Below are 17,632 nucleotides of genomic sequence, written 5' to 3'. Positions count from 1 at the left end.
CTACCTCGTGTGCTAACCTTCCAAGTTTTTACCCACCCTACCACATCAGTTAAGTGGGGCTCGGGGGTGTCTACATACTTTTGGAAACGATAGTATATAAGTTCCCTAGATTACGATAAGCTGCTTATCCAAGGGCGTACCCAGGATCATAACTGGGGGGGGGGGGGCAAGCCATGGGGTTTATGACATTATTTCCTTGAAAAAATAGTTTTATCTTAGTTACATATGTTATACTAATATACATAATTTTTCGTGGGTTTAATGAAAATTTGTTGAATACTTTCGTTTCAATTCAGTACTGATTTTGCTGAAAGACTTTTGCGATTTTTGCTTCTAGGGGGGGGGGGGCAGATGCAACAACAAATGAGACATTGCAGTATTGAGAGATTGCAGAACATAGTAAACCCAGTGGAAATACTGTAATGTCTTATTTTACTATTACTATCGATGCTTAAATGCCCTTGGTTGGTACGATAGAAAAGTTCTGAGCGTGATCAATTCTTCAGACGATAGGGGGATTGCTGCTGAATTAGATGTGAATACGTCCAAAAAAATCGCTATTAATTGCTTCCCCTTTAATTGTCAGCTCTGATTAAACGTTGCGGTCTAAGGAGGAGAAGATATAAGTGTTTAATTTTAGTTGACAATTGCCTCAAATGCGTTAAATGTGTGGTTAATATGATTTATTGGCTCAATTACGTACCAATGCTGTGTATTCCTTCCTGAAAGTTGGATTAGGGCTTTTTATAATGCGCGGGAAGTGACAACAATTGTCGCGGCAGACATGAGAATCCTCCAATGTAGTATTCGTGGGAAAATACTAGGTCGTGAACTAAGATTTTTATTACAGCAGAAACGATCGGAATGCCCGCCTGGACTTTATTTTATATATATTTTGTTTAACTCAAAGAGCAAAAGAAATAATTTAATCGAACGTGCGTAGAGTAAGTGATTCTGTACGAGTTTTTGTCATCCTCGTTACTTTCGTGTGATGAACTCACTCGAACAAGAATCACCTTCTTTCTTCGTAATGTTAAGCATCAACAATTTCATACTGCTTAGCCAATAATAAATATTACATAGAAAGAGATAATTTCTTCCTTCGATATCCGTGAACTGTTACATTATGTATTGAGAGATTGCAGAGCATAGAAAACCAGGTGGAAATACTGCAATGTCTTATTTTACTATTATTATCGATGCTTAAATGCCCTTGGTTGGTACGACAGAAAAGTTTTGGCGTGATCAATTCGTCAGACGATTCGTCGTCCAATAGCGATTCGGCTTTCCTACTTCCGAACAGTACTTCTTGGTGTTCACATTCGCGCATAGATTCGCCTTCCTTAGATTGGTGGTTTTCAAAAGCTTAGGGCTATAGATAAATCTCGAACTACCAAAAAGTAACCGCCGAAAAAATTACCTGATTGGTGAGTCACCAATCCAGCATCAAGAGAGAGTGATGGAATTGTCAATAAATCGCCACACCTGGCAACACAACGCCCCTGGGGCTGCAGCCATGCACAATCCTGACAATTTTTTCTACCGGCGCCACTGCTCTCCCCGCCCTTACTTACTAAGAGCGGGGAGACCTTTTTTTACTTACTGGCAAGGCGCTATCGAACGACCCTTTTCGTCATTTGCCAACAAGTGTACTCTTCATGACATGTTTATCATTTGAGAAGGCCGAGGAAAGGCAGGTAAGGACGGGAGGAAGGCAAGGATTTTGCAGAGGCCTGGAACAGCGGCGGAAGGCGTCCGAACGCAAGCTCCGCACTAAATTCTCCGACGCCGACACACGAGATCCTTGCTCGGCAGAATACGATGCCTTTGGGAGGGCAGGGCGGTTGGGCGTCACCGCGTGTGTTCGCCTCAGCACTTCCTCACCATTTCCCATCGCTCCGCACTCGATGCCATTCAACGAATCACGCCGCCTACGAATCGGTAAGTAATACTCCCTCCTTTAATTACCGCTCATTTCATAGTTTATAATTAGTTTTTACCACTATTGTGCGAACCAGGGATTATATGTCGAATCGAACGTTTAAAAAAATGTAATCCGTACAAAAGAAACTCTGAAACATTTTCGGAATCGAATCAAATGAAAGGGAAGGGAGAAGTTTCCTTCCAGCGCCGTAAATTTGAATTGAATCAGTTGTCGCCGCAATCATGACCGCCATCTGCGGAAGAAACGGCTGGCCTGGTCGCGGATGCGCGAGACACCTATCTCATCGAAGAAAGATGAAGTGCTCTCCCGGAGAATAGACACCGTAAAATGTTCTCGGGATCGTCACCGGGTCAGGAACTGCATAGCTGCCGAGAGCATTTTGCGGAACCTATCTCATCGATCGTTTGACCACATTTCATGAAACTGAAAATATTAATTTTGTGTTCACAGCCTAATCACTGTAAAAAGTAAATACTTCCAAAATGAGAAAATTGAAATAAATAAGAGCCGTTCGGGTAATTTCAAATAAAAAATAGATTTGTTTCCAATTGGTCATAAAATGACTGCGCATATGAAAGAGCCTTCGCTGTGATGCGATCCGAAAAAATCCTGCAGGTAGCAATAATTCGTATCATTTTGCACCCAAATGTTTCGTTTCGCTGACGAATGGAATCGAATAATGGTGATTAAAGCTACCTTGGTTCTCTTAACTGCCGAAAAGCGCACATTTCGTGCACTTGGGTAATTTTGTTCAGGGGGTTAGCCAATGACCTACAAATGAGTCAGTTGGGTGTCGTGAGTACCTACTAGCTGTCTGCTCAGAAGGCCTGGATTCAAAACCCTAGCTCTAGCCGCTGGTTTTCATAGACATACTGAGACTGAGCTTGAGTATTCTGTGAGAGGCGCTTCCTTCCTTCCTTCGGACAAGACATTAAATGGACGCATCGCGGATTTAATCTTTTTCATGGCATATTACTCGAGGAAAATCCGTTTATAACGCAGGTCGTCTCGGGGGATCGAGTACATTCCAGCGTTATCGGCAACCCGCGTAATCACGGGAAAATTCTTGGGAAACAAAGAATATATCAATAAACCCAAATTATTACCTAAATTTATTTGAATAATACAATTTAAAAATGGTATTTCATGGTTTAAGCTATCGTCCTAGATCTACTCTATCGCGTGTAACTTAAATAATCTGATATATATTTTAGTTTCGCACGACATTTTACGCCTTTCTAGAATCATTTCCACTACCTGTTCTATTGCCGATTAGCGATTACTTACATTTGAGATGAAACCAAGCATTAGGTAAACTAAAAATAGTCGAAGCCCGTATGAATTCAAAGGTACTTTCATTGCCGCGGTGGTGAGAACGGGGAAAGTGTTGGCGCGTGTATATTCCGTGATTATACAGCTCACTCTTCCGATCTTCAGCTCGAGCTCCAAAGAAATAATGATCGATTTTGTGGGCCGTAAGTTTCGTCGTCAATAAATTTTTACAAAAGCGCTGTCGCTATTATTCTATTTTCGTGTCAAGTTACGCATTCGAAGACGACAACCACAGAGCCGTGTTTATGATGATATCTTATGGAGAGTTATGCTTGCTTGAATCATTGCTGATTTTTACGCGTGAGGATTGAATTTATAATGGAAAGCCATGAAAATAGTGATTGGGATAATATTCGGGGACATGGTGACACAAGATTACGTTGCTGGCCGCGTCGATCGCTTGGCGTTTCACTTTGGCTACGTATCGACTGGTACGTAGGGAATTTTTCGCCTTTACGTTACCCACTAGTCGTAAAGCTGTTGTGAAATAATGATAATAATGTCATGACACCGGAACATCACAAAGTAAGACCGGAAACCGCGGTTCAGTGGTTATAAGCGGTTTTTACTGCAATTGCAATCTTCATTTTTTGTTTGCATATAGCACTGTTGCTAGCATTTGACTGTATCTCAATTGCAGAAAATTTCACGCGTGAGAAAATACAAAGGAAAAAATGAAATTTGCGATAAATGCGAATTTTAAGTGGACTGACATTATGCTCCGAAAGCTTTGAGATGAAAGAGAGAATTCTCTGCGATAGGTCGCGAACGAAGACACATCGAACGTGAGTGATGAGTCTCCTTAAGTAATCCCTCCCGTTCCTATTGTTTCAGCGGATTCCATCCTACAATTCCCGCCGTCCTCCGTCGACTGGAACAAATAACCTTATTTGCCAATTACTCTCTCCAAATAACCAAGTAACACTTGATATACATGCTGGAAGTGATTCAAATCACCGTTAAACATGTGAATTTGCAGTAATCAATTTGTTATCTTATGTATCTCTACAATTATTAAATAACGATGTCGAATGAGAATTTATAGAACCAACGCAATGTCATCGGGTATTAAATATTTTGGAACATAAATAACCTGGGTGAAAATAATTAGTTTGGGAGAACCTTTGGGAAACACATGTTTTATAACCAGTCTTAAATACAGGGTTCCCGAGAATGCAATCCCCGCGATATAACGTTTATTTGAAGCAACACTACGTATACAAAAATTTTGAAAATTGAATTTTCAGTTTATCCACGTCACCTCCATTTTAAGAGAAAATTGCATCGCTATCTTCTACCGTGGGGTGATAGGAACAGTGTGGTCCCAGAATATGCTATTTGGATTTCTGTTACTTATTATTTTACGATGTCAATATACAAATTTTACTTCAGTGATTTTAGGAAAAACGAATGATCTCTTATCTCCGTCTCCGTAGGCTTGGATGGCTGACAGCTACCTATAAGAGAGACCATGCTTTAGACACGCATATCCTCAGTATATTCCACGTCTCTTTACATTATACGGCTATTTTATTGGATTAAATATATATATAAATAATGTAAAGGAACTTCTTCTTGCCCTGGGGTGGGCACACAAGAAAACTTAGAAATTGACAGAAAAACGAAAAATAAAATAAAAGTGAGGAACTTACGGGGAAAGGTTGTTTTTACAAATTTTCGATGGGACGCAGCCCATCTTTCTCAAGTGAGAAGAGGAGGGAAAGTGAGGAAAGGGCATAAGGAAGGGTGCAAGGCAGAGGGCTAAGATGGAGGGAGGAAAAACGGTGGACGGGGATTGGTTGTTCTTTCTAATGGGCGCGGTTGATTCCTGGACCAGAAAACGCACGGAAAGCCCATATGCATGCCTGTTCCCAGTCCTTCAGTTCTAGGGGGGTGGTAGACGGGGGGAGGGAGGCTAATATTCCCACTTTATAGCATTGGTCAAACAGAGCTTTGTGGGAGGAAGCATGAACGGCGACTGGAAGGGAAGCAGAAACAGAAGAAACGCTATTCAAAGGTATCATGAATACCCGTACGAAATATTTTACTATTCTCATAGTGCATCATCTACAAATATTTTTGCTTCACAAACGAGCCTTCTCTTTCATCGAAGGGAATATTAACGAGCCAACGAGCAAAATAATTCCGCCAACTGGGCTGAAAGTGCCTTTGTCTTCGCTTTGTGTGCAAATTATTCCGTCACACACGTAATTTAAAAATGATTATTATTAACCCTTAAAAAAAGTAGTATTGAGTTGATGGCCCGCCGATGAGCGAATGTCGACCACGTGGCTGTCCATCCCTTCACACGCACGCAGGATCCAACCCCACCCACGAATCATGTCAAGAAAAACCCGCCATTGTTGCTCGAACTCAACTCGGGATGGCGTTCTGATATCGGCATGATAGTTTAAGAAGAGAAAATGACGAGTTAAACGCGGTGTTTATTCAATAAACCATTTTATAATTGTTAATGGCTCAAGCAATTGTCGAACCTTTTTAATTTCTTATCACGAGAAACGTAGCTCAAGATCATGGCCGTCCATAGTTTTAACTTCTCTTCTTGTATTGAAAAAATATTTCAATTTTTTTCCTTCGAAATAATCCAATCGTCATTTCATTAATTTTTACCTTAATTTATGAAGTACTTACAAGACATTATTTTTCGTTAAAATCAAAAGCAGCGAAGAGGGGAGTGAGGGGAGGAGAACTACCTCCCCACTGCTCCCTATGTCAGTTATTCTCGGAAAAAAATATATTTGCAGTTGCCAATTCTCTGGAGACAATCGCCGTAAATTTGATCACTTTTCGTAAAATCCTTATTTCTGATCGTAGAACCTCGATCAAAAGACGGATTTAATCGCTCAACCGCGAGGAATATGATTTGTGATTTTCATTTGTGATTAGTGCATTCATTTACCTCTAAGTATTGGAATTGGAAGAGTAAAAACTATACTACGACATGTCATATCGGCAGGGGTGGGCTCCTGTTGGTACAGCCGTCTCCCGTGAACCCGGATTATCTCTGCGAGCCCGAGAAAGGGCTTGGAAAAGGGTCGCGCTTGAGCATGGCTGGCGTCCAATATACGTGGCTGAATCTTGACCCCACCAAACTATCACTAACCATATTTTTTTGCGAAATTAAAAATTTATATAAAAAATTGTATGTTTTTGAGATGCGTCAGAGTGATCATGAAATAAATAGTGCATGCAACCCGCATACCACACAAAATGTCGATCTTCGTATGTCAACGCTATTTTTCCTACTGGAAGCTGTATTTGTGGTAAATTGACTACTTTTTAAAATAATAGCCCCTTGTAAATATCTTACCTCAATATATATGTAAATTTTGGCCTAGAAATGTATACTTGATTGTTTATTCCGCGTAAAAAGTTTTATTTTCATTAGGATATTTTTAATTGCCCTTCTTCCCTTCCACCTGTCTTTCTCCGATTGTTTTCATCAGGCAATCATGTCTCATAATTTGGCCAACTAAGTTGTCTTCTGCTTAAGGTTTTTAGAGTACTTCTCTTTTCTCCCACTCTTCTCAGCACTTAGCATTGAATTTAATCGAAATAAATTTTCAATAGAAATAAACTACATAATAATTGACGCGGTAGTCGTAATCAGTCAACCAGACGCAACACTTGATCCCGGATTATTCCAATTCCATTCGGATGGCATGCACAGAAGGCGAAAATTGCCCTTGTTTATTCGCAGCCTGAGATGGCATTTCGAGGCGAGCAGAATTGGAGGCAGCCAAGGGGTCGCTCAGCATTGGAGGAAAGGTGAGCTTCAAGGTTGCCGTGCGTGGCCTTTCATTTGATGGACATTGAATTTGTGGTGGCATTGCCTTCTTTAATGAGTGCAGAAAGGCTGCCTTGGCTCGGGCTCAAACCCGTTTGACCCAATTGTACGCTGATTAGTCGATCCATTGAATGGGACAAAAGCTAGCCATGGAGCAAATATTGGCGAGGGTGGATTAGCCATCAAATCGTTGCAAGAACGCCCATTCAATCTCCTCTCAGCACCGCTTGCAAACATCTACATACACAGAGTACCCTGCGAGCCACCTCTAGGGTGTTTGGAAGGGGATGACCAAACACAAGCATGCAGCATGCAATTGGACTCCCAAATGCACACCACACGGTCCAAAAAACGTCACACATACTAACAAATTACACTACCATATGCTGTTAGAAATAATAACAAAATTAAGAAACATGCATTAAATTTTGCATTGGTTAGTAGGCTACACTACAGGTCATCTAATCTATTGACGAGTTTTATCGCTGTCGTTATAATCTCTTATTGAACGTGGAAAAAAAAGACATTCTGAATCTGTCTGTTCAACAGTCTATCTCTCTTATTTTATTTTCATGATCTGATCTTCCGTAGTATGTTGGCGTCCGTAAGATATGGCTAACTTCGTCAGAAAAGACACTGCTCTTGAATTTATCTAAAAGGTTTAGTCTATTTTTCAATCTACGGTCCGACAGAGATTCCCATCCGAGTTTATATAAGAGGTCAGTTACACTAACAAGACTATCGTAACGACCTTTCACGTACCTGGCATCTATACTTTGTACGCGTTCTAGCTCTGTTATTAAGCCTTTTTCATGAGGGTCCCAAACACTGGCAGCGTATTCTGAATGAGGTCTAACGAGGGAAAAGTAGCTAATTTCTCTCACTTTGTCGTCGCACTTTCCTAATATTCTTTTAACAAAACACATTTTACGATTAGGTTGACCCGTTATTTCCCGAATTTGTTTATTCCACGATATATCATTATTGAGTCTAACTCCTAGATATTTCACGGATTCAACAGTCTCTAATTGGGTACCCCGAATTATATAGCTACGTTGTAGGGAGTTGTTCTTCTTCCAGAAATCCATTACGACGCATTTTTTCAAATTTAATTCTAACTGCCAAGCGTCGCACCAAGCTTGGATAGCAGCAAGGTCATTCGTTAGTTCATCAATATCTTTGCTGGAACGAATTTCTCTGTAAACTACAGCGTCGTCTGCAAATAATCGTAACTTACTGTGTACTACTTCGCCAATGTCGTTTATATAAAGAAGGAATAGGAGTGGGCCTATGACACTACCCTAAGGGCCGCCAGAAGTGACTAACCTCGTTGGAGACTGCACCATCTAATACTACTCTTTGCACGCGATCGCTCAAAAGTTCTCTTATCCAGGAAATGTCATTTTCATCTTGACCACCACATTTCAGTTTCATTATTAATTTGCCGTGGGGTACTTTACCAAATGCTTTTTTGAAATAAAAAAATCGCGTCTACTGGAATGTGGTCTTCTCCGGAGACTAAAATATCGTGGGCGAAAAGCGCTAACTGGGGTTCGTATGATCTACTTTTCCTGAATCCATGTTGATTTCTCATTAACAAGATTTGCGCGTCCAGGTGTTTCATTATCGAGCTGACTACGATGTGTTCAAGGACTTTGCATGAGATGGACGTTAAAGATACCGGTCTGTAATTAGATGGCTGTTCCTTGTCTCCACTTTTGAATATTGGCGTTACATTAGCAATTTTCCAGTCATTAGGTACTTCGTGTTGCGTCATGGATTTACTGAGTATTAACTGCAAGAAGGGGGCAATTTCTGAGGCTAGTTCTCTATGTACGCGTCTGGACCAGGTGATTTATTAGGACTGAGCGATTTAAATATATTTTCTATTGCGTGCGTACTAATGTCGATAGGCGGCATCTTTCGTATGCAGAGATTGTCAACTGTCTCGGAGGAGTTCTCAGAAGGCTCTGTGAACACGCCCTTGAAGTAGGAATTAAATAAATTAGCCTTATCGGAACTGTTTGTCAACACTTCTCCATTATCGTTTCTCAGGGAACATGCGGTAGATCGTTTACTTTGAACTTCCCGAACATAAGACCAAAATTCTTTTGAATTATCCCGCAACTGCCCTGCGTTTGTGTTTTCATTGAAAATTCGTGAATGCATTCCTGAACGCTTCCTTTGTGGCGGCATTAGACAACCTATATTTTTAATTATTAACTCGCGTATATTGGCGGATAACTCCGTGCTGACTTTTTTTCATTTTAGTGTGACAATTAATGGCAAATTTAAATAAACAACCTCAAGGAAGTGAATGACATTAATTTCACTTAAGATATAAATTCGCAAGAAAGCTCTGTAAAAAAACTCAAGATCGTCTCCTTGATTTTATATGCCAAGCAAAAAATTTAAATAACTCTTTGCTAAAGAATGCATGATCGAACAATATGTTACATTACATCAGGCAGCCACTGGTTCTTTTTCCAGGTTTTAATTCAACATTCAACATTTTACTCTATATGGGTCTAATGTATTCTTTTTTGGCAGAAGTGTTGCCATGAACAGACGTTGACTTGAAACAGTAGTGGTCGATGTTGATTTTGAAGTGCCGCGCAGAATATGCTTGGAATCACAATATGCATACTGCATATCATCAGGATCAATAGCGAAACTCCCTCAACTTCTGGTGACATCATCCGTTAATTTGTTGTAACTTGTGAGTCAATTCACAATATATTCTGTATTCTGTGATGTAGCTTAAATTATTACTGAAATTGATAAGTTATTCGCATGCTTCACTGTCATAGTTATTATAACCTCAACAATAAACTGCTCGACATACCAGTGCTGCCAGACCATGGATAAACTGGGCGGGCGCAAGTTAATTAAAAATTGTAATGCAGTGTTTCATTCTGCAGAAAAACCACACCTTTCGATGCATAGCGTAGGTTTATACGAACAAAGTCATAAGACTGTTCGTACGTTGATAAACCTATGCTAATTGATAAAGTTCGAATTGGAAAGCATCTTGCTCGTATGTCGAAGAATTACTGTATATGCACATGATTCAATCGTAAGACCACTTTCACACGAAACGATTTTCCGTCGGCCGCCGTTCACCGCACGGCACACTGCGTTGCAGAAAGTGGTCTCGTCTGAAAGCCGCCTGAATTTCACGTGAATGGCTACCGACGAAAAGGCGTTTCGTCTGAAAACGGACTCAATGTAACATTGTCTTTATTTCACGCCGAAGGTGGCGCATCGCCGGACCAAATGGGCGCCGTGCCGTCAACGACGCGATTCGAGAACGGCGACGTGCCGTGGACGACGAACAGTGGGCTAGAATCGAAAAAAGCTGGCCAAAAAATTATATTAAATTAGGAAAAAACGATTATATTTTCAAGTTATAGAATAATCAGTGACCAAAATTCTGAAATAATTTTATTTCTAAGTATTTTTTTAAAACAGGAGACGTTCGTCAATTTAATATAAAATGATCTCAAATAATTTTTCCCATTTTTTTTTAAATTGACTGAAGTTTTTTGCTACTGTGGCGTTATGCTTTAAAATATCTAAATTTTAATCATTTCTTAGTAAAAATAAATATTTTTGGAATCCGTTTCAGCGAAAGTTTTAATTATAACGATAACTTTTCTTACTTTTATTGAAACAAATAAAATATCATATTTTTCACGTGTTTTTACGATAGTGTAGAGGAAAACTTTATGTTTTTCACTTTGCTTCACAAACTGTTTTGTACCACACTGTAAAACAAAGTGTCAACTTAAAATTTCAAATGAAAAATCCTGCCCCAATTTGCCGTCCCGCCTCTTTTATCAAGTTTAGTGCGTGAATGTCCAACCGCCCGACGCGGTGCAAACGCTCGGAGCAGAGTTAGCCACTTTCCGGGGTACGCCGGGAGTCTCATACGACGTCTTCCATCCCTCGCTATAGCATGGCTGCTACACTTGCCTTTCGAATACCTTTATCACAGATGCACTTAGGGATTCAAGCCATCAGTTGGTTTGGATAGGTGAGAGTAGAGCTCACCCAAGACTAGGCCACGGGCGCATCAATTTCACACATTTAGTTTGGTCAGGTAAGAAATAAAAGAATCCCTAAACAGCAGTTCCCTCCCCTGGCCCCCCGAGGATTTTCATTTAGCTCAAAACTTTTCGGAGTGAGGACCTTCCTCGGAGTGAGGAAAAAGGCTGTCGGTAAGGAATGAAGGAGAGCTGAGGGGGGTGGGGGTAGGGGGGGGGAATGGTGGTGAAATTCGACACATTTAACCTTTGGGGAACGACACATTTTAAGGGGAACGAATTTTAGCCTCTTCCTTGCAATTAATATTTCATTCGCTGAACGTATTATCGTGCGAAAACTCCACAGAGAAAAAATCATCCACCTTTACCGGAATTGGAATCCTGACCACTCCATTTCCGCATTTATCCACCGGGAAGAATAACGCCTTGGGAGCTTAACTGAGCGGACGTCTTCTCGATCGCTGCGACTGAGCCTCAAGGCTGAATTTTTGCCGGCAAGAGAAGCCTCTCCTAGCCTTGAGTTGGGACGATAAAGTCCCCTGTTTTTCTCTCTTTCGTACCTGTGTGTGAAGTGAAATCTTGCATAGGTGGAGAGGCAGTTTTCTAGTTGTCTTCCTCAGTTTTCGGCCACTAGGCGGCCGTTAATTTATCTTTTTAGCGGTTCCGTCGGTGTTTATTTAGTGTTTTGTGATGGCCCGTGGTTCCGAGAACTAGGTGACCCCTGACCCCTATATCCCCATATCCCTTTAGTATTGATCTTCCTGTTCACCTAAAATGGCGGTGCAAAGGATTAATACCTTACTGATTCAATTAGAAGAAGAAGTGAAAAACTAAACGCCGCTCGAGGTCCACTCGTTTATTCGATTGTTGGGCCTCGCGGCAGAGGATGTCATTGCCATCTAGTTTACTTGAACCGGAAGGACATCTTCGTCCAGCTCACGAATGAAAGCCTTGTGGAAACAATTATCGAGAAACACCCGAAACGTCACCCCTTTCCGTCTGAGGAAACGAAAAGGGGATACATAATTTTAGAAAGGACGTCAGGCTCCCCAGCGAATGTGAAAATTTCACGTCTTCCACCTGAGGTTAGTAAAGAAGACATCTGTGATCATTTACCCCGCTATGGGAAAGTTATAAGAATGTCAAATGATAAGTGTTCATGTGATCAATTGTTCGGCGTATTAACCGGCACGAGAATTGCCCGAATGATGGCTAAGAAAAATATACCTAGCTATGTAAATTTTGCAGGAAATAGGGCCATAATTATTTATGACGGACAACGAATAACCTGCGCCCGTTGTAGAGAGGAGGGACACGAAAGACGTTTGTGTCCACGTAATTACGCTCAGAGGTGCTACGCCCAGGCGACCTCAGGAGAACAGTCGAATAGAGCGAGGCCGTATCTCACTCTTCTCGGACTCGAAGGAACCACGCAGTGCGCGACCGCCCCTGAGTAGCAGATTTCCCAAGGAGGAATATACCCCGGAACCTCCCCTAGCATCCGCGGACCTGTCGCGGATCGATCCCCTGCCAAACACCCTAGAGGTGGCTCGCAGGGTATTGTGTAGATGTAGATGGCCACTGCCCCCGCCATCATCCCCCTTCCCAACTCTACTAAATACCCTTGGCCATCAAGAAAAACCACTCCGCCATTCCAGTGGAGAAGAGAAAAGGGAAAGAAAAAAGGGAAGACTGAGAGAACTGCAGTTGACACTTTCATCGCCGGAAGCACCGAGGACGTGGAGAATCCCGAAGTGAAGGTCGCAGTGGTGATGGGAAATCAGCGAAAGCGAGAGGAGGCGAAGCCAAAGCAGGGAAAGATAGACGAAACGAGAGCTGTTGTGACTGTTGAAGACGACAGGGCAATCGGGGAATCAGGGGATATGTCTGCGGCAATGGACACGGAGTTTTTACCGCCCGAGGCCCTCGCACATATCACTCCAAAACCTCCTGCCTGCGACGTCAAAGAAACATCAACGCTGATTGCTGGGTCCCTCCCCGAGTCAAAATTTTCCCCTGAAACACTCTCCCTTCCCTCCCCTCGTGGAGGTAATCCCCGGCACCTTCACCTCATCGCTTCCAGAATCAGGGAGCGACGAAGACGGAGAGTCATCCGACAACCATTCCAGCCATTTAGACGCCAAGGACGACGACTGGCAACCGGTCATGTCAGTCCGGGGGTCTCAAAGTAGGAGCCGGCCTGGTGAACAAAGGGGTGGACGTAGGAGGAAGAGCCACGGTGGAGGATCCAAGAGAAGAGACTCAAGTTAAGCCCTATCCTAATGCCTTAATTATGATCTTATTATGCAAGAATTGCCATGAGAAAAAATTCCCCTGACCTGGAATCGAACCACGGACCTTTGGCTTTCCGTGGTTCCATTCCCGGTCCAGGGGAATTTTTTCTCATGGCAATTCTTGTATATTTCACCGCCGTTCACGCGGCAGGGTTAGAAATATTACACGCGGTCTTATTATCTTTAAATATCGCCGGGTCTTCTAGCCCGCTTGACATTAACCTATTTTTGGCATTATTTAGAAATTGCGGGGCATATGTCGTCTGCCTTCAAGAAACAACAGAGGGAATAATTTGGCCTCATTCTCTCTATCGAGCCTTTACAAATTGCGGAGGGTCGCGTACGGGCACCACTATACTCGTGAAGAAAGGCATCCCAGTCTCTAATGTACGATTTCACGCCTCCGGTAGGATAAACAGCCTAACCATTTATGGCGAAATCAATATTATCAACATATATGCGCCGCCGAGTGAGAGAAATAGTAGAAAGGGAAACATTTAATTCGGAAACTGTTTTACATTACGTGTCTTCTTTCACTGGGAAAGCAATTTTGGTTGGAGATTTCAATGCAACATATAGAAGGGAGGACTCGGAATCCAATAAAATCCCAAGAATTTTGCACCGACCGAGCCGAGCCTTATCTTTTCTAATCGATGCCCTTTTGTCAACTGACGCTGTTTTTCGCAGTACTTTGCACCCCGCCCCTTTCACGCGTGTTGTTCCAAATTCTAGAACACGCATTGACTTTATATTCCTCTCCCGATTACTTAAACAAATCCCTTACACCACTCATATTATACCGATTTCTCTTTCCGATCATTGTGCCCTCTTCCTTGACCTCCCTCTACCTTCCACCCTTCACTCCCACCGCTCTGAAACAACCATGTGGAGGATGGACACTAGGCCCTTTCAAGACGAGGATTTTTGTTGCGCTGTCTGACGATGAGTGGCGGATCTTTATCCACGCGTCGTCCGGGCACCGATGCTATAACCTGGTGGGAAATTACTTTTAAACCAAAGATTAAATCCTTTATACGACGCCCAACATATGAGTGGCGGAGGGATGTGGATCACACAATCGTGTTCTATTGAACCGCCTTAAGAGAATTACTAAATCGCCATCCTCGTCCTAAAAATTTTTATGAGGAGAGAGCCCTTTTGAAAAACACAATTTTAATGCATGAAATGAAGTGCTATGCTCCAAGTCGGTGGCAGAGAGAATTGGCACGTGGGACCCTTTCACACTCTCTGAGCTTCGGAGGGTGATTAGACTCCGCAAAGACATGTCGACCACTTAACCGCCGGCAGAATGCGCTGATGGTGATCTCCTTGATACAGCTTCACGCCATTTTCAGAGTACATTCGACCGATACGGGGTCTGGAAGGAAGATGATCTTCCTCCGTTTCGTAATCTACCCACCCTCTCGTCACAAGACGGTGACTTGCTAGCTGGTGAGATAAGAGGATTGGAGGTGGTGGAAATTTTTCGCCTCCTCCCTAAAGGTAAGGCCCCAGGGTCAGATGGTATATCTTACGAATTTTACACCATGTGTGGTGATCTTCTAACCCCGATTTTATTAGCTATTTTTAACCAGATTTTCTGCCAAGGCGAGGCACTGGCTTCAAGTCAATGCACCGCAGTCATCTCTCTCTTACCAAAGGTAAATCGGCCTCAGTCCTTAAATGATTTCATGCCTATTGCATTATTGAATGCAGACTATAAAATTTTTACGCGTACATTAAAATTTCGTTTTACGGAGTCTCTGGAATCCACATTAGTATTTGTAACGCAGTACGCGGTCCTCCGTCCCCCCGTCACCTCCTCCCGAAGATTTTTTGGCAATTATACCGGTAGATTTTACGAAAGCATTTGATTATATTCGTATTGAATATATTGTATATGTTTTTAAAAAATGGCTAAAATCCTCATCTTCTTCGGGCTGTTCAAAGCCTGAAGCCTCAAACAATGAAGCAAAAGCCTGCATAAGGGTAGGTTGGAAAACTGTCAGGCAAGGATGTCCTCTATCTATGGCCCCATTTTGCCGTCGCAATGGACCCACTTACAAGGGCACTTGAAGCTGCCGGAGTTGGCCTAGCTAGACAAGGAATTACTTAATCAAACATTATATACGCTGACGATTTGACTTTATTCATTGGACATCCAAGCGAACTTCTCTTGGCTAATTCAATCCTATGCTCCCGGTGGTTTAGAAGTGAATAAAAATAAATCAAACTTGAGAGTTCTAAAGGGTGATATAGCCTCTAACGTGTGGGAATTAGGCACCCCACCTGAAAAAAATTCTAGGATTATGGTGGGGTTCCGATGTGAAACAGTCTCTTGAGAAGAAGTGGGGGAAGTAAGGGGCGCGGTATCGGGGGGTTCAGGTCCTTACAAGCTCCCCTCCCTCCCTCTCACCGCTCGGGCCCACCTCCTCGATCAGGTAATATTTCCAAAAAGTTGGTTCTCGCTCATGTATGCCCTTTGCCAAAAGAAGCACATGCAACATGACTAGCGATATTAATTCTTTCTTCTGGTATGGTTATTTGAAAAAGGCTCCAAGGTTACAGCTTTACAACCCTCCGACAAGTGGTGGTTTGAACGTAACAAATATTCCTTTAAAAGCCAGCGTAAAGCATCGACAAAAATTTTAGGGGGGGTTGGGTCTTCTCCACTCCGCGTGGTCGAAAGCCAGTTTTCAAAGTAAACCGTTTAGGAGATGCATTCAGGAATGCCGTAAAATAACAATGCCTGCGAACCGGAGAAATGTTTTACAGTAAAGTCTATTTACCGGAGGCTCATCGAGAGGGAGAAGTATCCTCCCTCTTCAATCACTAACCCATGTAGGAACTGGGCTGCGTGCCGAGGCAGGCACGCCGACTCACAAAAAATATTGAGGGGGCCCAAACCGGGGATCTTTTCCCAGGAAATTTTATAAGTAGTGAATTGTAACTCTATTATGCACTTTATAAGAGTCATATGATCAAAGTTAGAACCCTGATAACTCTAATCTCGATATCTGGACACTCCGGGGAAAATCGACAAGCCTGACACGTTTTTCCTCACACCCATAACGAATTATTGGGGGGGCTCGGGCCCCCTCAGGCCCCATGGAGTCGGCGCCACTGTGCCGAGGGGACGCGGGGGCGGCGACCGCCATTTTCGACACTATTGCTCGCCTCCTCCCAACGCGCGAGGTGATGTCGAGAATGAGGCTGGCCGATTCTTCTGCTTGCGTCACATGCGGTCGGGTTGACTCCGCTCCTCACTATATCCACGGCTGTGACAATGGTGGGGGAGTATGGGCAGCTAGAAGAGAGATTTATCGTACCTGGGATGTCTTTGGTGGTGGTTCCATCACGAATGAAAACTTGATCATATTAAATTTTAAGCTCTTTCCAAATTTTAAGAATGTGATTCTTTCTTCATTAATACCACAATAAATTTATTTGAAATTAAAACATAAGGCAGTGGGTAAAAGACTCCTCTGTTTCAATCATAGCATTTCGGTGCATGGAGCGCCAGCCGAGGTGCGCCAGTTTCTCGCTTCCCTCTTCCGCAAAGCACTTAAGGAGGATGGCGCGGTTGTCGTCGTCACTGGCGGGAGAGGAGCCTGCTTCAGGAAACTTTTAACCACTGGACACTGATTTGTGTCAGAAGAAAGATTTTCATTGTTTGTTGTGGAGAATTGTACTTTGCTGCTTGAAGGTTGAAATAAATATGTAATTCCCTAACTGGCTAGAGCACTCGACCAGAAATTGAAGGATCCGGGTTCGACTCCCGCTCAAGGCGGATGATTTTTTTTCTCTGTGGATTTTTCGCACTATTTGTGCGTTGCGGGTGACTCCGCAAAGTTATCACCGTGGCTAGTCACGATATACTTACAACTTAGTGTCGTTTAAATTGCCGCAATTACAAGCAAACATGGCTAAAGGACTATTATATTTTTAGTGCTTGGAAATTTAATTCTTCCTGATGGTGGTATTTCTTCTGCTGTAGCATTACACCTTTCTCAGAATAAAATAACGAGATTATGCACTCTTCACTAAAATTTTAATTGCATCTCCTTCCCCCGCTGATAATAATTAAATATCCGTGTTCATACGAGAAATAGCACTGCTCAAATTGCCATATGTCCCGATTGAATGAATTGTAACCTTTCATTTTCAAATGTTCCGATGGAAAAAACCTCGGTGACCCGTATTCCTC

General features: G+C 42.5%; 1 protein-coding gene across 2 annotated transcripts in view; it reads left to right on the top strand.

Annotated features, from left to right (window-relative positions):
- Window positions 1-1,806: 1,806 nt before the first annotated feature.
- The window catches only part of LOC124170799 (acyl-CoA Delta-9 desaturase-like), a 73,524-nt gene continuing 57,698 nt past the window's right edge, over window positions 1,807-17,632 (top strand). The window contains exon 1 of one of the 2 annotated variants that reach the window (XM_046549764.1): window positions 1,807-1,941. In XM_046549764.1, coding sequence (XP_046405720.1) covers window positions 1,822-1,941 — 120 coding nt within the window. In that variant the 5' untranslated portion in view covers window positions 1,807-1,821. Of the gene's footprint in view, window positions 1,942-6,992; window positions 7,067-17,632 lie in introns of those variants that run through there. The other variant, XM_046549765.1, reaches the window with a different exon arrangement.

This window comes from Ischnura elegans, chromosome X (assembly GCF_921293095.1).
Source record: "Ischnura elegans chromosome X, ioIscEleg1.1, whole genome shotgun sequence".
NCBI lineage: Eukaryota > Metazoa > Arthropoda > Insecta > Odonata > Coenagrionidae > Ischnura > Ischnura elegans.
Note: the sequence above shows the minus strand (reverse complement) of the source record. Positions and strands in the feature narration are given on the sequence as shown.